The sequence below is a fragment of the Pseudorasbora parva genome, chromosome 15, assembly GCF_024679245.1.
Source record: "Pseudorasbora parva isolate DD20220531a chromosome 15, ASM2467924v1, whole genome shotgun sequence".
Classification (NCBI taxonomy): domain Eukaryota; kingdom Metazoa; phylum Chordata; class Actinopteri; order Cypriniformes; family Gobionidae; genus Pseudorasbora; species Pseudorasbora parva.
This window is the reverse complement of record NC_090186.1, coordinates 38,917,321-38,944,893: the sequence shown is the minus strand read 5'-3', so window position 1 is coordinate 38,944,893 and position 27,573 is coordinate 38,917,321. Positions and strand designations below refer to the sequence as shown.

Below are 27,573 nucleotides of genomic sequence, written 5' to 3'. Positions count from 1 at the left end.
ACTTTTTGGGTCGCTCCTCTAGCCAGACATGCAAATCTTCAAATGGCTACTTTTGTTCTGTTTTACTTCAATGTTTGCCAAATGCTGATATCATGGACTTCCCATTTCCTGTTTTTATCCCATCAACCAGATTTGACTTTTTATTGTGAATTTCTCTGGTGTGCCTTCCTCTAACAGTGACACTTAGGAATTGTATTTTAGCAAGTTTTTAAAAACAAATTTTATACAAAAGAATGAAGTACACAGGAATCTTAATTGAATTTGTTTCTTACTTGAATTGTATTTGTTCTACCGTTTCATATTTTTTTCATACTCCCTGAATTAGGCCTGCGTGATTTTAACAAAAAGCATAATTGTCGATTTATTAAATACGATTATCACAATTTACATTAAATGATGTTTTGAATAGCTTTTTAACATTGTTTGAAGTAACCGCATGCCATATTTGTATATAAAATAAAATAGACAAGCTGAAAACACTCTTCCTAAAAACCTTTTATTGCTTTTCTGTAACATTATTCCTCAAAAATTAACTATACATTGATTTGGTTTCTTCTTCTTCTTCTTAAAAAAAAAAGTTAAAATATGCATCCAATAATAGGGACTTTCACACGGGCATTTCTGGGAACTTAGTTCTAGGAACTAGGCATCAGTTTCCCGAGAACTAAATGTTCCCAGGATAATTTTCCTGGTTGCATTCACACTGGCATTAACTCTGAAGTGACTTAAGCCGCACTTATTATTGTGACTTTTATTTTAACGGTGCGGTGGACATTTATTTTGATGGTGCAGAGAACGGCAGAGCCATAGACTGTAAAAAAAAAAATGAACGTAGTGTCTGTGACGTCCCACATAGGATTCTGAAGAGCAGTTCTGAAGTGTAAAGTAGGGTCGAGCTGGCCATTGCCATTTTAGTAGCGCGTCACTCCTGGATAACTGAAAATGGGCGAAGAGGCGGGACGTGGGCGGAGCTGAGGAGACATGTTGACTAACAGACAGCAGACAAACCACCTGTCAATCAAAGTGGCCAGGCCCTTAATTATGCAGACCTTTAAGGCTTTATATAATGTAAATGAATGAGTTCTAAAAACATTCACCCCCTCACAGTTGTCATGAAGGGTACAATTTGATATATAGACCAACATTTGTACCAGGCTGTAAACATGCTTTTTTTTTCTGCTGAAAAGTTGATTGAATTTTGACATGGGGCTCAATGAGATTCTGCTCCCTTCTGGAGCTGTCCCTAGTGGTCAGTCGATGAATTGCAGTTTAAGTCAATTCCATATTGGCTTCAAGAGAAACTGGGGAGGTTGCTTGGTCTGAGCACATGGCCCTCACCTTTTGTTTTGATTAGCTTATGATCCTTTAAACTGTCCTGCTGTCTAATAATTTATAAGGTAGAACTGTTATGCAACGAAAGCAGACATTATATGAAAATATATTAGCGTTTGTCATCCAATGTCACTAGCTGATCAGAAATCATGTTTTGCTTGCTCCCCTCAAGTTGCATTGGATTGTCTCCTTAGAATAGGGGTTGTGAGACCATGTTTTCCATGTTAGTTAGCTCATATAGGCTGTACATGGCTTTTTAAAAATGGCAGGTGCCATTTCGCGTGCATTTTACCAGTGAGTGTACACTTTCATTACTGGTAATTCCTATTGTGAAGGGTTAAGCCCTACTCTGATGCAGACTCGTGATTAGCCTCTCACAACATAGCATGCTCTAAACATACCTCTAAAGCATGCAGAATAATATAAGTGGATTTTTTTTTTTGGTAATTTTTTTCTTGTTTATTTTGAGGTGAAGTGCTGTTGTGAAGGAAGTGAAGAAAAGGTAAAATCATGTCAGCTGTGATCTATGCTTAGCTGCTTGTTTCACAGAAATATTTACCATAAATGTAATCCCAAATAACCAAAAGTTTAATCCAGTAAGGGAAACGTTGAAGTCACATTAGGACGCTCTTTAAGTCTAAACACTCACAGGATGGCCTGAATGCATTTAAAGCAACATGTCCCAAATTCGTTTAATCATCAGGTCTACTCATGTTTAAAGAGAAAAGGGGCAAAGGTGTAAGGATTATACAAGGGTCGGTCCACATCCCATCCTTTCCAGTGCAACACCACCCAGATGGGTTGAAAGCTCTCTTCTCTTCCATCCATTGGTGTCTATCTATCCTCCTCTTGCTATTGTTCTGTTTCCGTGTGTAAGATGGAATATTTTCTTCATTTTGTCTACCTCTCGCTCTGGGAAATGGTTGCCAGCCCTTACAGGGCAACAGGTCGTGCTTCCTAGGTTTTAACGCCAGCTGCTCAGACACATTTGAGTTCTTGTCTGAGATGCTTAGTATTTAAAAAATATTAAAAAAATTAAAGTTAAATTACAGTTAGCAACATGACATTACATGCATGCAATGCATATGGACGGGGGAGATATTTGTAGTTGTTTTTTAAGATGGGAGCTTATGAGCTTATCACGTAGCCTTAAATACTCTAGATATGTGCACACATGTGATTGTGTAATTCTACTGTTTATAGATTCATATTTTCATGGACCATTATGTCTTAAACTACTTTAGGACTCTTTACTTTTTAGTTGATTGTAATGAAAATATTAGTAGTGAGACCAGATTTAGTTTTTAAATAAAAGATTAAAAACCCTTTATAATCTGTAGTGTTTTTTTGTATTCATTTAATTTATTAAATATATATAGACCATATAATTATTTACTTTTTTATATATTCTCACTTTTTGCCCATGAATATAGTTGTTTAAGCTGGTCTGGCATTAAATTATAAACAACCAGTCTGTTATTATGTACACTTTTAGCTTTTTAGACCAAATTAATGCTTTTATTCAGCAAGGATGCATTCAAATGGTCAAAAATGGGCCGTAAACACATTCTAATCTATTTTCTATTCTATGCTGTTTTTTTAAACTTTATATTCACCAACGAATAATGAAAAGGCAACACAGTGAGTGTACACATTTAAGAGATTTATAAAATTATGTAAGGAATTATTTATTTACTAGTACTTGTAGTTCAACTGGCTCTACTTCAACCTCCATTAGTAGTTTTTTTAACCCATAATGTTGGCAGAAAGGTCATAATAAAGGTACAGCAGGCAGCAAACATGTTATTTAGCCACTGTCTATTTAGCTTGTAGCTTTAGTTACGGTATTCGAGGAAAGTTAGGAGAAGCGTTGTGAAAAGATTAATATATGCAATCACAGACGTTCCTATTTGCATGAGATTAGGTTTCCCAAAATTAAGCAGATCATTTTCACCTTAATTTTACCAAGGTTGTGCGAGGGGAAAAACAGCCTTGTTTGATTCAGACAAATCACAGTTTGTCTGCGAAACTCTGTTACTTAAGTGCCATCGTGGCAAATGGGTCATGTCTAAATTAAGCTAAAGCCATGTCCCATTGTAAAATTGTGGCTTTCCTTTACTTGATTGACATCTTTTATCTCTTTCAAATTCATTTCATACTGTACATTGTTATAAAACTATGCTTGAGCGTAATTCTTTGAAATGTGCCTTCCATTTAGTGTTTTTGATCTTTGTTTAGTTTCAGGTTGTTGTTTCGGCTGATATTTAGTCTATCTTTTGGTTATTTCCGTCTTGTCTTGTGTATGCGTCTGACAGAATGAATGACTTGTGAACAGTTGGTTGTGATCAAAGCAGACCGAATCTCCAGCATTGCTGTGCAAACAACTCACCATCTAAACCTAGAAGCTCCATATTTTTGAACAAAGGAACATCTAAATATTTAGATTTTGATGTTTCTATTTTGAGTCCCTGAAGTTTTTGTTATTATTTTTTTTATTCTAGCATGTCTGCATATGCTGTCATAAAACTGCCTAATGTAATTATTCATCTTTCTCTGTTTAAGCCTCTAATGTGAAACACTCCCTTTGTTTTTGAAAAGTGAGAGCGAGCGAGAGAGAGAGAGATTGTGACAGCTACCATAGCTTTGTGTCTTTTCAGAAAATAAATTTAGACCTGTCAGTTTTGTGTTTATTTAGTGGTGGTGCTAAGGCACGAGTCATTAGGCGCTTTCACACAGCATTCCCAGTAAATTACTGTAAAATACCAGAATTACTTTACCGGTAACACACATTACTTAAAACTTAAAAAGCTGCTGAGCTAACTGGAAACAGACTTCTTACATAGCGTGTTCTGACTTTGTTCATGCTCATACTGGTAATCGTCATTCTAAATTCACACACAGCATCATACATCCACGTCCCTTACAGGACTATGTGAAAGGGGTTATTTTTACCAATGAAACAAAAATTACCCCTAACCCTAAATTTTAAAGGGATAGTTCATTCAAAAATGAAAATTCATTAATTTATTCATCCTCTTATGTTACAAACGAACAGGGAAGGACTGTGCTGATCGCTTGCTGTATCATTAAAGTGGTCCATAATCATGCATAGCTTTTTGTGGCAAACAGACCTGATAATCTTCTCCTCTATTTGTCTTCTTCCGTCTTTTTTTAAAGCTTGAATGCTTCAGTCCCATTCATTGCTCAGAATAGAGCAACCAGTTTATAAATTATCTTTTTGTATTCCACATGGAAAAAAGTCACATGACATGTGGATGAGTAACAGCCTGTTTCCACCTGGTATTAAAGGGATAGTTCACCCAAAAATGAAAATTCTGTCATCATTTACTCACCCTCATGTTGTTCCAAACAAATAGCCATATTTCAAATAGCCATATTCCAAACAAATAACCCCGAATAGTCAAAGATTCGATGCATTGATATGTGGAGCTGGATTCGACCACTGATCTCACAGTCGAATCTTCGTGGGTGTTATGATCGCGTCCGGTGGGCAACCCCTTTAAGGACACTGCTGCGACACAGAGTGTCATTTCAAGGTTTTATATTACATTTATATTATATTTCCCTCAAATTGTCAATGTACATGTAAATGATTGATTGATTGCTACAAGATACATTCATCATGCAGCTCTTCTGTCAGAAGTCGATTCAATATTTAGCTCGCGTGTATATAATGTGCGTGTCTGGTGTGAGATACTGAGACTCGGCGCTGAGCTTCGCGTCCGGTGTGAGATCCTGAGTCTCGGCGCTGAGCTTCGCGTCCGGTGTGAGATACTGAGTCTCGGCGCTGAGCTTCGCGTCCGGTGTGAGATACTGAGTCTCGGCGCTGAGCTTCGCGTCCGGTGTGAGATCCTGAGACTCGGCGCTGAGCTTCGCGTCCGATGTGAGATCCTGAGACTCGGCGCTGAGCTTCGCGTCCGGTGTGAGATACTGAGACTTGGCGCTGAGCTTCGCGTCCGGTGTGAGATCCTGAGACTCAGCACTGAGCTTCGCGTCCGGTGTGAGATCCTGAGACTCGGCGCTGAGCTTCGCGTCCGCTGTGAGATCCTGAGACTCGGCGCTGAGCTTCACGTCCGGTGTGAGATCCTAAGACTCGGCGCTGAGCTTCACGTCCGGTGTGAGATCCTAAGACTCGGCGCTGAGCTTCGCGTCCGGTGTGAGATCCTGAGACTCGGCGCTGAGCTTCACGTCCGGTGTGAGATCCTAAGACTCGGCGCTGAGCTTCGCGTCCGGTGTGAGATCCTGAGACTCGGCGCTGAGCTTCGCGTCTGGTGTGAGATCCTAAGACTCGGCGCTGAGCTTCGCGTCCGGTGTGAGATCCTGAGATTCGGCGCTGAGCTTCGCGTCCGGTGTGAGATCCTGAGACTCGGCGCTGAGCTTTGCGTCCGGTGTGAGATCCTGAGGCGCTGAGCTTCGCGTCCGGTGTGAGATCCTGAGGCGCTGAGCTTCGCGTCCGGTGTGAGATCCTGAGACTCAGCGCTGAGCTTCGCATCCAGTGTGAGATCCTGAGGCGCTGAGCTTCGCGTCCGGTATGAGATCCTGAGACTCGGCGCTGAGCTTCGCGTCCGGTGTGAGATCCTGAGACTCAGCGCTGAGCTTCGCATCCAGTGTGAGATCCTGAGGCGCTGAGCTTCGCGTCCGGTATGAGATCCTGAGACTCGGCGCTGAGCTTCTACTCATCGGTAGATGAGCCTCCCAGTATTTTCTTCCTACTGTGGAAGTCAATCATGCCCATCAACTGTTGGATACTGACATTCTTCAAAATATCTTATTTTGTGTTCAGCAGAAACGGCACATTACCGTTTTCACCTGGTATTATCAACACACATTTAAATACGTCTTTTGTGACCACTTGTTTGGATTTCGCTGATACATGTCCCTCATATTTTGTCACACTCTACATCACTGTTGTGGGAGTGCTGAGTGCATTAAACAAACAAACCCACATTACGTGACTTAAAGCTACACTGTGTGATATTTTCCCCCATCTAGCGGTGTAAAGGTATATGACCATCCAGTGAATATTAGTTTCTGTTCCTCTCAATTCTGATTTCGTTTAACTCCTACGGTGGCCGATTTAGTCCAAGATTAACATGGCTTCCAGTTCGACCTCATCCATCGAGTGTTAAAACGTGAAAGATGAAGCTTAAATTTAGGTGTATATCCCTCTTTGGCTAATGTACTTTCAAGATGGAGGGGCAACATGGCGACCAGCATTCAAACCCCTCACCCGTATGCATTTTCAATGGCATATTATTAACTTACGAGAATACTTTATTACTTGAAAGAAGTAAATATACATTAATGAGCACATATATTTTTGAAAGAACTAAGTGTTTTTAGCTAAGAATAAACTAAAAAAGTTACACAGTGCAGCTTTAAGAACAAGCGGGACAAGCTAATAAAAAACATTTGGATGGCAACTGCAATTTTTATTGTATTCCATGTTTTGCTACAGCACAGTGAATTTGGAATAGCTTATGGTACACTTTATGGACAAAATGTCCCATAATGATGATGTGTTAGCATTCGACCACATGAGCGTCTACACTATGAAAGCAGTTCGGTCAAATGTGTTATCAACTAACTCTGGAAGTGGTCTAAAGTCGACAGGCTCAAAACATTTTAGACATGTTTACACCTGTATTTAGCATCATCCACTTGTGATCCGATCGACCAAAACGTGGTATAAACAGGTTCTAAATGACAATACCTTAGTAGTCACATAGTTTGGGGTCGATAAGAAATTATTATTTTATTAAAGGAACTGTATGTAAGAAATGTATTTTAATTAATCATAAAATAGCCCTGATATGATTAAGATATCATGTTAATTTCAAATGCTTATATCACTGACAACAGTAGTCCGGCCAGGATATTGTCATTTAAAAGTTGTTGTCGCAGCCCTCAACTGATGTTGATGTTGACATGTTGTGTTTTGGCCTGAAGCTCCGCCCTCCGCCTATCGTCCAATCACAAAGCCAGTAGTGTTTCGGCCTCCGGGTTGCCAGATCTGCTCTAGTTACCACAGCTGCAGCTACAAACGTTCCTGTCTGGCAGCCTGTCTGGCAACCTCGAGTCAGGGGGAGGGGGAGAGGGGAGACACCGCTCTACAGTCATTTGAAAGTGATTGCAGTACCAGTTTTGGCCACAATCTTACATACATTTCCTTTAAGTAAAGATGCAGGTAACAGTAGAGACATGTATAATGTTACAAAAGATCTCTGTTTGAAATAAATGCTGTTCAGAAAAGAATCCTGAAAAAATGTATTGCAGCTTCCACGAAAATGAAACCGCACAACTGTTTTCAACATTAATAATCAAGAAATGTTTGTTGAGCAGCATATTAGAATGATTTCTGAAAGATCATGTGACACTGATAACTTGGGTAAATTTTTGCTGAAAGTTCAGCTTTGCATCACAGGAATAAATTGCATATTAAAATATATTTAAATAGAAAATGTGATCAAATCAATGCAGCCCTGGTGAGCAGAAGATACTTTTTTTCGAAAACAAATCTTACCGACCCCCTCAGATCAAGTACCACTCACATTCTCAAGAAAAATATACAATGTAATTATTGCCTCATGCTTTCTAAAAGATACTAAAACAGCACTTAATGAAGCGCTTAAATGCAATCAGGAATATGTCATCATGACAAGCAAGCAGGCATTTTAAGGACTTGTTCTAACTCTTTTCATGAGCTATTTGAGAGCATTTCATGTTCTCAGAAGTGGATCAGTACGAGGAACGGCAACTGCTGTTTGCATGCACCTTAAGCGGAGAAATGAGCCATGGAGGAAGTTAAAGGCACAATCACGTTAACATGCTGGTGAGGGAAAGTGGGCTCTTGTCCAATTAGGCCAGCCGAGAGATCCCTCTAAGTGAATCTTCTAATGTTCTGTAATTATAATGTTCAGTTTGTGTTCACCCACCCTTTAGTGTGTCCAAACTTGTATGCGCTGCCCAAACTTGTTTTTTATTACTTTTTAACTGTCCCTTCCATGCAATTCTCATTCCCATAAGCTGTTTGATTATCAGGTGATGGTAAATCTTGACTCAGTTTTTTTTTCTTTCTTTTTATGGGAAGCTCTTTATAACTTGCCCCAATAACCTGGATGATGGCAGCCTGGATTTATCAGAGGAGGAAAAGAAAAAAATGAAGTCTTTTAGGAAATAAATATCGCCCTGGCGATTCAGTGAACATTTAAAGCCGCCTCATATCCTTCATCTGTGGATTATTTTCTTTCTCTACCTAAATGTATCTGTGTGTCCCACTTTCACATTATCCTCTTCCAAATGTCCAAAAGTCATCCGAATTGGGTGGACGATGTTTTTTCCTTTCTGCTTGAGAAGGAAATAAATGAGATTTGAGCTCTGAATGTTTACTAAAGTGGGAAACATAGTTTGAGTCACATGTTTATGTGTTATGTAGCACGTGCTTATTGAGTTCGACTTCCTGTTGTGGATTGTGGTTTAGGGTAATTCTGTTTTGATGGATCATAAAGTCATAGTGTTCAAAGTATTTTGAATATTTCCTCTTATTAAAGTAAGCAAAGTTGAGTTTTATGTATTGTTTATATTAAAGCGTATCCCTGTTTTGTGTAGACACTTGCATAATGAGTTATTGTACATTATCTGTCCTTTAATAGGTTCTGACATTGTACATACTCATGAATTGTTGTCTAGTCAGTGTGAGTCCATGAAAAGTATTGTTGGAATTTTTGACAAACACATGGATGTGTTGTCGCATGAGGGGAACTTAAATAGCCGTATAGATTTGGTAATAGTGTTTATAATGTTTGTAAACATTTTCCTTTATTGCATTATTTCTGAATGTATTAATAAAATGCGACTTATACACAACTTATCCGATTTTTTTCTTTTTAAATAATTACATTTTTTATGTGTAGGCCACTTTTTGCTATGTAGCAAATGTTTGAAAAAATCATGACTTTTTACTTTTTAGAATTACTTTTTAAACCATTTAGGGGTGGTCGATATGGCCACACAATACAAGTCATTTTATTTTGCAATACCGGTATACTGTGTGTGTGTGTGTGTGTGTGTGTGTGTGTATATATATATATATATATACATACTCACCTAAAGGATTATTAGGAAGTTAGGAACACCAGACTAATACTGTGTTTTTGACCCCCTTTTGTCTTCAGAACTGCCTTAATTCTGTGGCATTGATACAACAAGGTGCTGAAAGCATTCTTTAGAAATGTTGGCCCATATTGATAGGATAGCATCTTGCAGTTGATGGAGATTTGTGGGATGCACATCCAGGACATGAAGCTCCCGTTCCACCACATCACAAAGATGCTCTATTGGATTGAGATCTGGTGACTGTGGGGGCCATTTTAGTACAGTGAACTCATTGTCATTTCAAGAAACCAATTTGAAATGATTTAAGCTTTGTGACATGGTGCATTATCCTGCTGGAAGTAGCCATCAGAGGATGGCTACATGGTGGTCATAAAGGGATGGATATGGTCAGAAACAATGCTCAGGTAGGCCGTGGCATTTAAACGATTCCCAATTGGCACTAAGGGCCCTAAAGTGTGCCAAAAAAACATCTCCACACCATTACACCACTACAACCAGCCTGCACAGTTGTAACAAGGCATGATGGATCCATTTTCTCATAAAAACTTAATTCTGTTTACGCCAGATTTTGACTCACCCATCTGAATGTCTCAACAGAAATCGAGACTCGTCAGACCAGGCAACATTTTTCCAATCTTCAAATGTCCAATTTTGGTGAGCTTGTTCAAATTGTAGCCTCTTTTTCCTATTTGAAGTGGAGATGAGTGGTACCCGGTGGGGTCTTCTGCTGTTGTAGTCCATCCGCCTCAAAGTTGTGCCTGTTGTGGCTTCACAATTGCTTTACTGCATACGTTGTTTGTAACGAGTGGTTATTTCAGTCAAAGTTGCTTTTCTATCAGCTTGAATCAGTCGGCCATTCTCATCTGACCTCTAGCATCAACAAGGCATTTTATGTATTAAATATGTCTTCTCAGTTCAGTTTTCACGCACTTTATGAGCAGCGGTTTTTTTTGCACGTTCTGGATTTAAACAGTTAAAAGTCAATTGTTTTTAAACCGCAATACTTTAAAACACATGCAAATATTAAGCTTTTGTAATGACATTGCATAGCAACGTCACGTGAGTATAACCAAGTTAGAGACGATAGTCCAGAATCTCTACTGGTTAATCTTGGTAACTGATATATCACCCACCCCTAACTGTCTGATAGTATCCCATGAGCTTCCCTACCCAGCACGGTTTGTGCCATTACATTTACATTTACATTTAATCATTTAGCAGACGCTTTTATCCAAAGCGACTTACAGAAAAGGGGAGAGTAATAGAAGCAACGAAACAAACAAGGCCAACAACCTGTAAGAGCTGTAAGAAATCTCAATTAATTAGCACAATACACAACAATTTTTTTTTTTTTTTAGACATCTACAACAAAAACTCACGTACGCAAAATGCCGAACACTGGATTTTGATAGCTCTGATAGTTGTGCCACCCATATAATGTGAATAATTGGCTTCAGAGTGCTTGAAACTATTGCAATTTCAGATATTTCCTGTTCAGTCTAATTATTTGCATTATTTATCATTGTGCATATGTAGTTCATAATTTAAACCTGAGTTGCGATAAGACCCGCTTATCTATATTATCACAGCAGCTGTGTATTTGTGGTGGTAAAAACTGCGTGTGCACCTTGAATGGCCCTTTTCTTTCTAGGTTGGTACAAATGACTACATTTCTGAGCAACTTCCTGTTTATGAGATGTGCTGAGAGAGGAGGGGAGTGTGGGGTGATTGTTGAGGGACTGCTGAAGTGTTTCCTGTTTCTTCACTGCCAGTTGCCCACCGCTATCCAGGGTGACCAGCGTGCGATTGGTGTTTGTACAGTGGTGGGCGTGGCTATTTTATTAACCTCAGGAAATTAGCTTGCATTTTTGCTTTTCCTTTACAGACCCATTATCACAGCATCCCTTATCACTTGATTGTCTGTGGTAACGAAAACCTTTGTTTCCAAAACTTATACTATTAGGTTGTTTGTTTTTGTTGTTGTTTTTTTTACAAATTTAGTACTTTTATTCAGTAAGGATGCATTAAATTGATCAAAAATAACATTACAAATTTAGAATGTTGTAAAAGATTTATATTTTAAACAAATGCTGTTCTTTTAAACTTTCTGTTCAACAAAGAAACCTGAAGAAAAAAATTATCATATTAACATTGATAATCAAATCAAAGCATCAAATCAGCATATTAAAATGATTTCTGAAGGATCCTGTGACACTGAAGACTGAAGGAACAGCTACTGAAAAATTTAGTATTGCCACCAAAGAAATAAATAACTTTTTAAAATGTATTCAAATAGTGTTGTAATATTTATGTGTTTACAATGTTTATGATTGAATAGCCGGAGAAAATCGTACCGACCCCAAACTTTTAAATGACAGTGTAAATGTATTTTTAAAGCTTTTTTAACTGCAAATTGTACTCTGGAGAAATCTTCTGGGCCAGAAATAGCTTATTTTTGCAAGCTAATATCTTATTATATTATTTTAGATGTTTACCAGCGACTGATTCTTTGTTGGAACTAAAAGCATGAATTGAGCTTGTCATTTTCCCTGTCTGCTGTCTTTGATGTCACAGCTCTATATAGTTGTTAGCGAGGAGTTTATTATTGTGCATACTCCATCAGCCAATTAAACATTGTCATCATGTCATTTTCTGATTCTCCAGAGGGATTAGTCAAATGGCATTTACTGCTCAGGTGATTAATTGAAGTATTTCGGTTGCTCTGATGGAAGGAAAATTCCTTAGGAATATTATTTTATAATTAATTGCACTAGTGTATTCAATTGTCAGGCCTACATTTAATGCTCAAAACCTGATTATGCAAATCTGTTTGGCTTTTAAGTGAATAAGAACAGTGCAGACAAAAACCTCATCCTGTCACTTGAGAAGCTCTGAGCTGTTTCCTGTGGTTTCCCAATCTACACTATAAAAATGTTGCTATATACCACTCGTAATGCTCGTAATTATAGGAAACCACTTTTGGTGTTATATAGCACCATATCTTTAAAGGTGTCAAATGGTACTATGTAGAACCCATAAGAGGTGCCATACCACATTTCATTTCTTCAACAGAAGTGGTGCTAAACATCACCAATAGGGGTTCTTTGGCTCATAAAGAACCTTTAAAGGATCTTAACAGGTTATTTGTATGGCAGTGGTGCTGTATAGCACCTTAACCACTCCAAAGAACAGCTGAAGAACCATACAGGGGTTTAACAGGTTCTAGCGGTGCCATATAGTAGCTCCGTCTCATAGAACCGATGAAGAACCACTGAAGCACCAAGATTTTGTATTATACAGCACTTAAAGTAGTTTTTCTTATGATTACAGACCAAAGAACCAGTTTTAGCACTATAAAGCACCATTTTTAATGTAGTCTGTTTGTGTTTCTAAGACTCAACATGCATGTGGTCCTTGTCATGGGTCCTTATTGTTTGTAATTTAACATGCGCTATACAAAAATGTAATGTTGTAAATAAAAAGATTATCGGAGCATATACTAGTGTTGTAACAATACTGGATACTTAGATACAATACCTTAAAAAAAATGAAATTTGATACTGTTTCCGATACCATGGGGTAAACTGCCATATATACTGCCATACAGATTATTTGTTGATAATTTGGGTAATATTTTACAATAGCTTACACATAGCACAGGGAGGTTTTGTTTGAATCAGTGAACTGCATTTACAAAAACAGAAAAAAGACAAGTAAACAGTCTGTAATAAAATGAGAAACATATTGAAAATAGAAGCACAAATGAATACGGCTTAAACATGGCTTAAAGTTTTTCAGGTGAGTCTAACAGTATAGTCAGATAAGAAATACTACAGAAATTAAAATAACAGGATAGTTTTCATTGTACAAATTAAATAGAGATGCATGCTCACAATTAAAGCTACAACAGTTATTCATCCAAGAGCAGTGAGTGAGTTTCTTTGTCTTTTGTTTTTTGATTAACATGACAGACAGCAGCAGGTTTATTAGGCTGCTGTCACTTTAAGAGTATATGCACAGATCCAATATACTGCTGTTACACAACATACAATTTCTCTCAGCTACTTTTTATTCCCAAACTGACTGTATTTATTTGAATATGCTCCAATACAGGCATTTTAACATAATTGTGTATGTATATGGCTGTTTAAGATAAATAAAAAATGAAAAGGAAGTAAATTTGGTACTCGCCAGCTGCTTGAGAGGCATCTTTATGAGAACGGCACTTATATAGATCAGTGGTGCAAGCACTTTAGTGTGAGTGTGAAACCTGCAGAAATTAGTAAAATCACGCTCATTACAAGTACTATTTAACCGGAGCGATTGAGACTAGTAAATGAGAGGCGGGTGTGTGTGTCAATGTGTCGTCGGAGAGAAGAGCAGCTGGAATCGGTGTATCGAAACTCCAGAAAAGCAGTATTGGAACCGTTTCAGATATTTCTGTATTGATATCAATATTTTGACTACAAATATACAACAAAATACTATATCAGTCTTTCTCAAAGTTGTTAATTAAAAGGTAGATTATCAGACTACATTTGACAAAAAAAAGTCGTTCTACTTCAAAATTCAATGCTAAATTCAATGTGTTACTTGCAGTTTCTTTTTATTTATTATTTATAATTTACTAGCAAAAGCAGTGAAAACCCCTTCAGAGTTAATTCAGCATCAAATTCTTTCAGTGTGTAAAATAGGATATTCATTGAGAAAAAATCAATTGGATAATGAAAAGTGGGCCTGACCTTAATGAGTTAAGTCTTCTGGTTGCATTTTGGTTACTCCTTAGATTCCTTGATGGCTTCAACCAATGATTAAAAAGTTATTTGTCCTTAACATACTGACTCATTCTGCCTCCTCATGACTGTCTGATGATTTGACAACATTCATAGAACCGTATCTTGTTTGTTTTTTCCCAGGCGTAGAACCAATTGCAAAGGCAGAGGGTCTTCAATGGCTGCAAAGAGTAGCGTCATCACTTTGTGAATCTCTTGTGAATTATTCAGCAGTGCTGTTGTTTTTTTCCCACAGAACACCATTGAGAGTATTCATTGTGAAACACAGGAAGTAACTGCCACCTCAGGGCATGAGAAAACCACATTTTAGAAAGATGTGCATATGGGCGTGCTGCAATTGTCCTTTCATGCCACAATAATGAACATGTGCAGGGTAACCCACATGCATGGGAGCGCTTATCAAAAATGCTGCGCTGATTGCTTGTAGGTGTGTTACAGACAAAATTGCATCCATTTACAAAAGTGCCTGCATGTTCAGTAGTGAAAGCTTTTCTCTGCAGTCAGTCTCAGTGCTACTGCACACCTACACACCCGGCATCAAGCACTTGATGTTGAAGAGCATGGCATCTACACCATGGGTTATTTACAGGAGAACATTCAGTTCACCTAGAAATGATAGACGGGATAGCACGGTCACCTTCATCTCATTCCAAACCTACTGGTCATTTCCCCCCATTTATTGATTTATTGCATTTTATTATATTCATAAGTTGAAAGTTGAGGGATTTCCTTTTCCTAATCTTTATCCGTTTAAGTAGATCATAATTTAAGTTCTTTTTTTATGAGACTGTATTTTGAACTTATTCGGTAGTATGATCCTAACATTTTGGGTCACTTTTTAGGATGTGAAAAAATAATGCAATGTATAATTAAAATGATCAGTTAATTTTTACTGTGTGTAATGAATCTAATTTCATATGCTCTCCTAAGCACCTAAATGCGTCAGCGATGAGTGTTTGTTTTACACTCCCAGCTATGTGCTGTGTTGACATCTAAACAGGAAGCTCTGGGTGGCCGTCCGCAGTTTGTCATTCCCATCGCCGATACTACTGATGATTAGTCACTTACGATCCGCAGATAATGTTCAACAGCTGATGTTCCTCCTCAAAGCAGCTCTGTTCTAGACACCAAGCCCATCTACGTCTAGATGGCTTCCGCTCATTAGCAGAGGAGATCGCTCTCTTTAATTAGCGTTCTGTAATTTGTGGCTGCGGGCTGAAACTACTGCTGTGCAGTCTTTTCTACAACATGTGCTCCCAGCATCTCGCTTTCTGCAAGTCATAAGGAAAATCCCCAGACCGTGATCTTGGTAATCTGTTGTGCCAGTTTAAACGCCATCAGCGTGTTATCAGGGCCGATTATCATGGAACCAGCGGGTGGTGTTTTGTAGTGGAGTAGTTTTCAGCTGTTGCTGCCTGTGCTTGTTATAATGCTGCATTTAACACACAATGTTGCATATAAATATACAATACAATTTACATAATATAAAAACAATATTATTTTGGTGTGCTGTTGTTTTTGCTAGTTTTAAAGTTTTTTTTAAATGTAATTTAAATATTTAAATATTGGCATATGATTAACCGGTCAGTATTAAAACTGTTCACAAATCTTGAATTCAAAAAATAATTCTGGTTTTATTTTGGGTCCGACACAATTGAATTCAGGGAAACGAGTTGACGGATGAGTTTGTGACTCTTTATGATTCATTTGCTAAAGGAATAGTTTACCCCAAATTTTGAGAATAGTCCATCATTTACCCACCCTCAAGCCATCCTAGGTGTATACGACTTTCTTCTTTCAGCCGAAAGAGGGAATGGCATTGAATAGAGCCTGAGTTTTTGAAGCTCCAGAAAGTAAAGTGCATCCATCATAAAAGTAATCCATATGACTCCAGTGGGTCAATAAAGGCCTTCTGAAGTGAAGCGATGGGTTTAAGGAAGAAAAATATCCATATTTAAAACTTGATAAACTATAATCACTGGCTTCTGTCAACGGCTGTTCGTGCATTCACGAGAGAGTCGAGTTCTGGCAGAACAGCATGAGGTAGGATGTTACTCCTCTTCTCTTATATAAAAATAATCTATTTTTCCTAAAACTTCTTGTTTTTGACTTATAATTTGTGATTGGCATTTGGTTTTGGTCTTTGTTCGGTCTATCGTTTCCGCGTGCATAAATTCTCACCTAATGTAGAGTTTGCACTGCATGATTTCAGCCCGGATTTTTACTCGCCAGCAGGTTTTGCAACAAATGCCCAATCAAGTGCTCAAAATGGCAAATCAGACCTCGTTCACATGAAAATCATGCAGTGTGAATCATGAAAGACAAGATCTGAGAAAACTGCAGATGAGTCGCCGACGCTCATGAGATATTTGACATGCTAAATCTGAACTTGTCTGTCCGTAATTCAAAATCCTGCTGTGTGAAATGTGTTCTGACTAAAAATTTCATCAGCGATGAACTACAGCCAATGAGAGAGCAAGATAAGGGGAGCCGGAAGTTCAGGGAGGAGTTATGGACCAAAATATCAGTATTTTAATAGATATATGTACAATTATAACAAACAGAAACAAATATAGGACATAATTTAACAACTCCAATTGCGTTCGGAAAAAATAATGTCAAATACACATAGGATGACTTGAGGGTGAGTAAATTATGGGATAATTTCCATTTTTTGGGAGAACTATTCTTTTACTTCAGTTAAGGGTTAATCATACTGATTCAAACATACATTTTGGCTGATTTGTTAATTCATTCATGGATTCAGGGAGTTTTCAGTTCATCCCTCCCTCTCTGATCATTTAGTGAAAGTCATACTGACTCAAACTGAAAAGTTCTGAAGATTTAGCATTTTGACAGATCTGTGCAGTTAATTCAGGGGAGGGATTGAAACAAAGTCTTTTTGGAAAATTAATTACTGCTCTAATGGATACGGGGAATTAAGTGAAGTATTTGTCAGTCTGATTTCTGAGTCTTTTAGCTGATTCATTTCAAGAACCGGCACATGATTTGCATCACACACATTTTTCTGTATGGCTTTTTTTAGATCAGCCAACAAATGTGTTACAAGTGTGTTATGTTGCCTTTAGTTACTTTTTATCTCATCATATTTATTGCATATTTGAGTAAAATCAGATTTCTTTTGCTGTGGCGATATAGGTTCAGCAGCAGCAATAAAGCAGAGCTAGCTGTGCGGAAAATTAACTGCACAATGGCTGCATGAACAGATTGTTTTACCACTTCTCATGCTTAAAGTCACAAGCTGTGTATACAGCCAAATTTAGTATTTTACGTTCGGACCTGTTGAAATGAGATGCCGTCATTGAGCGGCTACTACAGCGCTGGGGTTCGAGGAACACAAACGTCCACTTTGATGTCAGCTCAGGTTATTCCAGAGTGCCTGAGGGTGTCCACGTGTTCTGATGTATGAGAAAGCATGTGAAAAGTGTTTGTACTAGTGCTTTAGTATAGATTGCTGGGTTTAGAACATTGCTGGCTGACTAAGAAACTAAGAGCCTAATTAGCCCTGCCCTCGGAAGCGTGTATTGATCTTTTGTAGTTTATTTTTGTGCAGTGACTACTGACTATCGAACTCTGTGAAATGGACACAAAACAAGTACCTTTCACTCGTTCTCATGCGTTCATTCTTTTCGTATGTGACTGCGCGCATCAGAGTGAAATGCATACTGGACTCCTAAAAATAATTGATGGGTGCGTGAAAGTGTCAGGATACTGGACTGAACAGATATGTGGTGATAACATAAAGAGAGAAAGATAAAACAGGAATAGAAATAGAATTCTCAATCAATTTTGAATGATGCACAAGCCTTGCAGATCAATGGTTCTCAACCAGGGAGCCTCAACAAACACCCAAAGGGGTTTCATGATAACTTAAAGGGATAGTTCACCCAAAAATGAAAATTTTGTCATCATTTACTCACCCTCAAGTTCTTTCTTCTGTTGAGCACAAAAGAAGATATTTTTTAAGAATGCTGGTAACCAGACAGTCGACAGTGTTTATTGAATTGGATAGTATTTTTTCATACTATGGGTGTCAATAGGGTTCATAAACTGTCTGGTTACCAACATTCTTTAAAATATCTTCTTTTGTGCTCAACAGAAGAAAGAACTCATACAGGTTTGGAACAACTTGAGAGTGAGTAAGAAATTCCAAAATTTTCATTTTTAGGTGAACTGTCTCTTTAAAATGTTTTAAAATGAGACAATACAAGAAATAAAACGTTAAAATAACTAAAAATCATAACAAAATATACATCTTTGTAGTTATGCCAAAATCTTGTAGACCCCCACCCTAGATCACCCTAGAGTTGTGACTGTTAACTGTGACAATTGAGTTGTGCACACCAGCTCTGTTTTTTTTTCTCGCTAAAAATTCTAGCTCATCCTCTAATTGTTCTTTTTCTGCCTTCTTTTGCAGCTCTTCAGGGAAGTAAGAATAATGAAGATTCTAAATCATCCAAATATTGGTAAGTTGTCCAAGAGTAATCTGTTTTTAGAAGCTCTCTCTCTCTCTCTCTCTCTCTCTCTCTCTCTCTCTCTCTCTCTCTCTCTCTCTCTCTCTCTCTCTCTCTCTCTCTCTCTCTCTCTCTCTCTCTCTCTCTCTCTCTCTGTGGAGATGTTTGGGAATGTGGCACACAAAGCAGACTGTAGTGGAGGCCTCTCTAATCCCCTGTGCAGGAACTCCCTCTGCTTTTCCCAGAGCCGCCACACCGCTCCTATTCAGACGACTGACCGGCTCCTCCCGGCAGTACAAAAGCACTCCTGTATGCCTCTGTGTGTTCCATTGTTGAGCATCCATCATCTGACGGCCTGCACATGCCCCCCCATGCCCCCCTCATGATGTCATCTCTGTGTGGCCCCTCTCTCGCCCCAATACCTTTATCGGCCCTCAGCGACCCCCATCTGCCATTCCTGGACATGAGCAGGTGTTTGTGTTCATGAGAGACCCTTGTTTCCTATTGTTATATGTGTTGTTGTAGTTCTGAATGCTGACTGGTCAGCGATGACATGAAACTTAAGTTTAAGGGACTGAATCTTATAGCACTAACTGTTGGGTGCCTATAAAAAAGTAATTACCGGTAATACTTTTATTTTAGCCTGACGTGGTCATACTCAATTCTAATCAGAATATGAGTCTGAAACTGCTCCATTGGGCTGTGATTATGAGGGGTGTTTCAACCGAACTAGGAAAGACATCATTTGGATAGACCTACAACCAATCAGAGCAACGAAGTGACTCATTACGTTAGTTGTCAAATGTCAACAGAACTCAGTTGCACTGTGTTGCCAAGTCCGCGTTTTTTCCTGCAGGTTGTTTTTTTATGTCTGCGGGTTGAAGCAACTATTATGTGATAAATAGACCCATGAATGTGAATTTTAGCAAGCAACCTTGCCAAAATAACACACATTTTACCGCCCAAACGCCATCATTTTTTTCCGGAGAACCCCCCGAGAATCTATTGTTTAGGACTAGTAGTTGGCGGGTTTTGTTGTAAAAACTTGGCAACTCTGTCTGCACACGTGCTAGAATAAATGATCTTTGCCGGTGTTGTAAAAAAAAGAATTTAAGGATACACAAAGTACTTACCAACATGATCATCATTTCAGAGAGAAATAGTGAAGGTGAATGCATATACAAACAAGCTCTCTTCTAAAGCCCGCCCTGATGATTTCATTGGTCCGAACAGTTTCTGTTTGGGCGTAATCACTCCTCTATTGATCAAGTCCAGACTGAACTGCCTGACCTAAAAATATTGTGGGCGGGGCTGAGTTCGGCTGGCATCCAGGCTACTTTTATTTAACAAAGATGATTAAAATTGATTAAAAACAACTTTAACATTTGACTGTAGATTTCATTTTCAGATAAATGCAGTTTTTTTTTACTTTTTATTCAGGAAAGATTCCTGAATGCAATCACAGTTCGCACAAAATATTATGCAGCACATTATATTACAATGACTTTTGAAGGATCATATGACTGAAGACTGGATTAATGATGCTGAAAATTCAGCTTTGGTCACAGGAATTAATTACATCTTAAAAGATATTAAAATAATTCAAATAGAAAATTGTAAGATATTATTAAATATTGATGAAACAATTGCTTTTGTGAGCATAGGAAACTTCTTTTAAAAATATTTTCTGACAGAAAACATCCCAAATATTTGAGCGATAGTGAATACTTATTTATACTATGACAAAAATAGTTTTGACGAGATGTGTTATATTAAATTACATGCAAAGTGGCTTTTTTTGCCACTATATTTTATACAAATTAAAATATGATCTAAAAAAAGATTTACTTTTATTACAATAATTGCATAATTTTACTTTACTTTGGATAATTTTGTTGCAAACCTGTATGCAGATCAGAATCTTGGCTGACTGTAGAATATTCTTGCACCTGATTTGAAAACCTTTGTTCTAGAGCAGGAACTTGCTTAATTATGTAATGTCGACCACTTAATATAGATATACATTTTCTTTTTCTTTTCTTTTTTTGTGTTTTCTTTTTTTTTTTTTTTTAGATACAGTAGATATATACATTTTCAATCAAACGTCACATGCTTCAATAACACATGGCTTTGAGCCTGCAGAATGCCAAGTTAGGCAAATTTTCAGTTCAGTCTGTGACCTTTTAATTGTTTTATTGATGAGATGTCTTTCCGCTTTGTGAACTTTCAGGTCAGAGTTCACCCAAATGGTTTGTTATTGCATTGGATGACAAATATACTTTGCGTTTATGGTTTTTCCTCGTTTGCATGTGCTTGAAAGGAAATGGATTATTAAATGACAGGTTTGCAGGAACTCTTCTTTCATTGTGACATCACAAAAAGCTTGGTGTTATGGAGTGTGTTACACAGCGTTCAGCCAAACAACAATTGACTGTTCGCAAAGACGCGCCCCTTTATTTACTGTCGCTATGTCCGACAAGCACACCACACACACACCGTGTGTTCTCTCACGTTGTCACATCGCGGAGCAAAGAGGATACTGACAGCATACTGCCAGACAGGACAGAGCAGGTTATTTTTAATATGAAAATGTCTCAACCCTAAAATGTAGTCAAGTTTTTATAGAAATGTAATCAATAAATAATATTTTGTGGCTCTTTAATGTGTCATGATCACGTCAGTTAAAGCTGCTTGTGAACCGATCATCTCTTCTTTCTAGTTCATTTATAGTATCAAAAAAACATGAATGAACTTCAGAAGAAAAGTTGTTTCAACCGTAGAAAGACTTCAGTGCACACACTTCAGTTCAAGTCCACCTACATTAATCTATAACTCTCGTGACTACTTTGTTGGACAAATATAGCGGATTGTGATTGGTCAGATCAATCAAACTGCCGGCGAAGGGTGAATTACATCTACATGACACTACATTTAAAAACTGAATGCGTCTCTGCTCAGTTCAGCGTGAGCTAAATGAGAGTCGCAGCCCAGACAGTCAGATTTAATCCATCACGTAATGAAAGTGAGGCGCGCTGACTGACAAGACGAAGGCGGGATTTGGTTTCAAAGTGAAATGTTAACGTATTTATTTGGCAATATTTTGGATTTAAACAATGCTAATAGGGAACCTGCAAACAATACTCCTGGGAACAATAGAGTAAAAGTAGATTCTTTTAAACACTTCACTGAAATGAACATCCGAATGAACCGATCTGCTAAATGAATCTGATTCCCAGCACGATTGTTTTCGATGCTGTGCTGTATAAGCTTCGGGTGCGTTATGCATGTCTTTTCCAGTGCACATTATGCATATTTCACATACAGTATGAATGACCAAGCCAGTGAAAGTGTTTGATGCATCGTCGTGAAAGTAACGTGCTACCAGCGAGTAGGAGGGAAGGTAATTGTTAACTCCCAGGTACGGCCCACGCACTTCCTAACCTTTCTCCTTCATTCAGATTTTACCTCCACCAGCCTCCTCATGTAACCTGTGTGTCTCAAAGAGAGCCTTTCTCCTTGCTCACCCCTCTTTCATCTGCAGTCATTATTTAACCAAATGTAGAGCATCTTTCCGGGAATTGGGAAATGCAGTGGTCGTCATGACAACGCTTCCACATACAAAGCCCTTTGCAATTATCAGCATGGACTGTGGCGGCACATGCTCGGGCATCGACTCCTCCAGCCTGTCGAGAGTGCGGCGTCTGGCCACACGCTATCACTGCCCCAGAGATTGCCCACTTTTTTTCCTATTCTTGCAAACGAGGGGAAAAGGTGGGGTGGATTGCCTGAAGAGGATGTGGGTGGTGTTGATGTGGCTCTGGTTGTGTCAAACGCGGAGCCTGGCACAATCAGGGCAGAGCTGAATAAAAGTACGCGCCCTTGTGTTGTTCCCAACCTGCATGATGTTATTTTTGGTCAGTTGGAACATTTCTGTAGACATATTTGAAGAATCGTTATGCAATTCTTGTAATCTATCAATCATGTCTGTCAAGGTCCAAAAGAAAAACTCCCATAAAAGTTGACCATACTTTAAAAAATATATATATATTAAAGGGTTAGTTCACACAAAATTGAAACTGATGTCATTAATGACTCACCCTAATGTCGTTCCAGACCCGTAAGACCTCCGTTCATCTTCAGAACACAGTTTAAGATATTTAATATTTAGTCCTAAATATCATGATTCGGATCGCCAATGTCACATGATTTCAGCAGTTTGGCAGTTTGACACGCGAATCATGAATCAATCCGCTGTTTCTTAACCATTTGAATCTTTATTTGAGGTTTGAAAACAAACGCGGAAGAGAAGACAATACTGAATAAAGTCGTAGTTTTTGTGATTTTTGGACCAAAATGTATTTTTGATGCTTCAAGAGATTCTAATTAACCAACTGATGTCACATATGGACTACTCTGATGATGTTTTTATTTCCTTTCGGGACAATGACAGTATAGTGTGCATTTACTTTCATGAAGGAATGGAAAAGCTCTCTACTAAATATAAAATATCTTAAACTGTGTTCCGTAGATGAACGGAGAGGGTGAGTCATTAATGACATCAATTTAATTTTTGGGTGAACTAACCCTTTACATAGCTTCCGGAAGCTATTTGATAGTTTTTGTGAGAAAAAGTTGAACATAAAGTCTTTATTCACTTACTTATGCCAACAGTGCAACTTTTTCAGCAGCCTTGGTTTCAGAAGTAATTTTCCACTCATTTTCACATTGGAATTCCTGAAAAATCTTTATTAAACAGAATAATTAGCCATGATCCAAACCAACCAGCCACGAGGTGAATTACGTTAATGCAAACTTTGATATGATGCAAAAATATTTGGAAATCCATTAATTCTCCATTTCACACAGCGATATGCCGTGTCTCTCTTGCCTCCCTGAGCCCATTGACTTTTAACAGACCCACTAAAGTGAGCGGTGTGTGTGATGGGGAGTAATTGAGAATGAATGGGTGTAAAACGTGAAATCACCTAAACAATATCATCCAGATGGTATAATGAAACATGTCTTGTGGAGCGCTCTTGGAGTATGCATTTGTTTGTCATTTTGGAAACGGAGCGTAAAAGCCAAAGACAGTAAAAGAAATGGACAGAGCGTTCCCATAGACTTCAACGGCGGAAAATGAGGTCAATTAAGAGGCACTCACTTCCTGATGGCTGAGCGGTCTGCGCAGGCTCAGGCTGAGCTTGACGACGTAGATGTGACGTGAGCCTCCTGTCTGACAGTTGTAGGTCTTCTAGTAGTTGTGGAAAGTGAAATCTGAATCACGTTGTTTAAATATTTTCTCCCGTTGCTTTTGGCTCACTGTCGGCTTCTCCCCATTCTTCTCCCTTGACTTTATCAGACTTTTTCCACGTCCTCCCGACTGCCTCATAGACAGTAAAAGATTGATTCTGAGCGTCTCCTCCTGTCTATACGGTAATTTCTCAACTGTGCGACAGAGTCGCGTTGGTTATGACGCAGTCGTTAGCCTATTTTTACAAAAACAGCTTCTACGTGGTGATAGTGTAAGATACAAGGTAACGGAGCCTTTTATGCATTGTCGTGTTTCTTTATAAATAAACAATGGACAAGTGGAGTCTTTAAACGCCTCAGATGTAAAGTTATTCACTGTCAAAGTGACTCAAAAATGAATGGGAGTCAATGGGATGCTAACAGCAGGTGATGGTTTGGTTAGCAATGGCCGCCCCTATGGGTGGAACGCTTTCCGAGTGCTAGATTACCCCCTTGGTAAAAGTGACTACAAAGGTTTCTTATTTTGCTGCGCCCTCTATAGGCCATGATCAGCGCCTAGAAAAGCTGAACAGCAGTTCACAAATATTGTTTAAATTGTTTGGTTATTATTTTGGAATAAATGTAGAAATGCATAGAACTTACTAACTAAATTAATGAACTAACTAACAAACTTCAATAAATTATATTTGGTTTTAATGAATTGAATATCACATAGTTATACTTATAGTTATGATTTAATTGTATTTAGTCTCTCTTTTTTTATGTAGTGTTCATTTGACCAGGAAAATTAAGTCTAACAGGGACATATATTTACATTTGAGATATAAAACTTTGCCTCCTCATTTTAATACACCACAGCACAGTACATCACATATACAAATACTTACGCATTTCAAGAGGGATCAACCCTATTATGTCATTCGCAGTTCCATTGAGGAAAAGGTTTTGGAATGACATCAGGATGAGTAAATAACCTGAAAGATTTATGGTGACCTATTTTCAGCACAGATTAATTTTTGTTCCCAGATCACTAAAGCTTTAGTGTGTGTTTGTGTTAAGGAACTCAATCATCGCTGTCACAGAAGCAGAGTTCTGTCTTCGCTGGCATTTACGGTGTTACTAAATTTAGTGTGTGTGTGTGTGTAGGGAGAACATGTTTGTTGTATGTAGTCGGGTTCTGTTACTTAAACCTGGCCCATCACTCACATTTCAAACAGCGTTCAGTTACAGTAACGTTTTCCTGGAGAAATGGTATGTGTGTGCAGTTGTAGGTCAACAGGGAAGAGCTCTGCAGGCACAGTGTGAACTGAATTATATTTCAGCTCATTTAGATGCTACAAGAGTACAGCTGGAGAAATGGTGATTTAAAATGTTGAATTAAAGGGTTTTAGAAAATACTATGTTTTAGAGAGGAATGTCCAGGTTATATTCCAACCTAAAATCAAAAGAATAAAGTTCATTTAATTAGTTTTTTAGTGTTTTACTGCATTTATTAATGTAGGTTTATATACATTTCTATAATAACAATGTAATCTGTATAAAAGAACATTAGTTTATTTATTATGAACGAACATGACCATTGAAAAGCAAAATAAAAAGTTTTGAACTTCCTATTTATTTATGTTTCCACAAAAAAAGCCAGCAGTCCCCACAATGTAAATGGATTTATAAACATATTAAATTATGTTTTTTTTTTAATTAAAAATGCAGAATGTTTCCTGTGATGGGTAGTTTTAGGGGCAGAGGAGGTGTAGGGGGATAGAATGTACAGTGTAAAATCCATTACGCCTATGGAAAAATGCATAAAGTTTTGTGATGGGTAGGTGTAGAGGTAGGGTTAGTGTGAGGGGATAGTTTTTAGTTTGTACAGTATGTGTGAGTGAGTGAGTGAGTGAGTGAGTGAGTGAGTGAGTGAGTGAGTGAGTGAGTGAGTGAGTGAGTGAGTGAGTGAGTGAGTGAGTGAGTGAGTGAGTGAGTGAGTGAGTGAGTGAGTGAGTGAGTGAGTGAGTGTGAGAGAGTGAGTGTGTGTGAGAGAGTGAGTGAGTGAGTGTGTGTGTGAGAGAGAGAGAGCGCGAGCGAGCGAGCATCATTAAGACTTTTACATCTGTTTTGTGCTGCGCTGCATCCACAATAACAGAGAGCTGTCATATTGGTCAATAAAACCAGCAGGATAATGATCACTGATTTTAAAATGCCTCTTTATCTGTCTCTTTCTACAGTAAAACTCTTTGAGGTCATAGAAACAGACAAGACACTTTATCTGGTGATGGAGTACGCCAGTGGTGGTGAGTTTGATGAAGCCAGTGTGACGCTTCTTATGTTATGTAATCTTGTGCAAACATGCCTGTAATTCTACTTAATGAAGCATATGAAACTGAGAATGTGCATCTCTTTTCTCCATAGGGGAGGTGTTTGACTACCTCGTAGCACATGGACGCATGAAGGAGAAGGAGGCCAGAGCTAAATTTAGACAGGTACAGTACTGCAGTGTGCTCGATACAGCCCTGTCCCGCCCTCTTACTCTCACCCGGGCCGCCTTGTCCATTCACACGGCTTCTGGTTGCCATTGCAAGCTGTGCGCTGCCATTGGTTGACGCTTGTGTGACTGGCGGTTGATCCTGTGGCAGCTGCGTGAAGGGTCTCCCAGTGGGCCGAATGTGGCCCATATACACAACTTTTGGTTTGAGGTCAAAAACTAAATGTCTATAAATATCAACAACTAAGAATCACGTGTGGAAAACCACAAATCCTTATCAAAACGAATTGGCTGACATCACCGTAGTGTCAGAATCTCAGAATTTGGGAGTGTTTGAAATGGCAAATCCACTTTGAATTTAAAAAAAGAATGAGGACATTGTTTCTGTTCACATCACTGCGTATTCAAGTAATGATTAAGCCTCCGGATCTAAAATTCAGTAATGGTAATGGACGTCTTGTTACTGACGTGCTGAGGTAGACCAATCACAACAGACTGCGCCATGGAAAAGAGGGGTTTAGAGCGATTGACTCTTCAAGCAAATTGTTTCACACTCCTTGAGAAATTAGGCGATGTGTAACGTATATTATGAGAAAATGAAAGTGTTTTTTGACCTTTGATGCGTGTAAACCTGTTTTAGGAGACCTCAAAAACAAAACAAAAAGTTACTTTTTTAACATAGCATTAAATATATTTAATTCACATTTTCTGTTTCATACGCTATTTGTTAATGTTTATGCAGTATTACATATAGTGTAGTAAGCAGTATGCTAGTATTGCGCGTTACATTATTTGACCATGCTCTTGTCCATGCCAATGCTTTTAAACCCTTCAAGTGCAACAAGACACCAAAGAGAACGGTGAAATACTGGCCCGTCTGTGAATCTTCTCTCTGTGTGACTCTCGTGCACACAGAAATCTACTTTTAGACAGCGCTTGAATGAACATTTAGTTAATTGAAGTCTTCAATTCGCTGAAGTCATAAAGAAGCCGTTAAATGATGCAGTAAAGAGTTGTGAGAAAATTGGGATGCTTGTCAGATCCGTGTCACGTGCTTCAGATCTTAGTGACAGCAGCCTAGACCCGCTGTGATTTCAGTCATTAAACAAAG

At 38.4% G+C, this 27,573-nt stretch overlaps 1 protein-coding gene across 9 annotated transcripts in view; it reads left to right on the top strand.

Annotated features, from left to right (window-relative positions):
* Positions 1-27,573, top strand: part of mark3b (MAP/microtubule affinity-regulating kinase 3b) — a 107,640-nt gene that overhangs the window by 51,913 nt on the left and 28,154 nt on the right. For all 9 annotated transcript variants that reach the window (XM_067418031.1, XM_067418036.1, XM_067418033.1 and 6 more), the window contains 3 exons: positions 18,700-18,748; positions 26,206-26,271; positions 26,390-26,460. In XM_067418031.1, the coding sequence (XP_067274132.1) occupies positions 18,700-18,748; positions 26,206-26,271; positions 26,390-26,460 (186 nt within the window). The remainder of the gene's footprint in view (positions 1-18,699; positions 18,749-26,205; positions 26,272-26,389; positions 26,461-27,573) is intronic.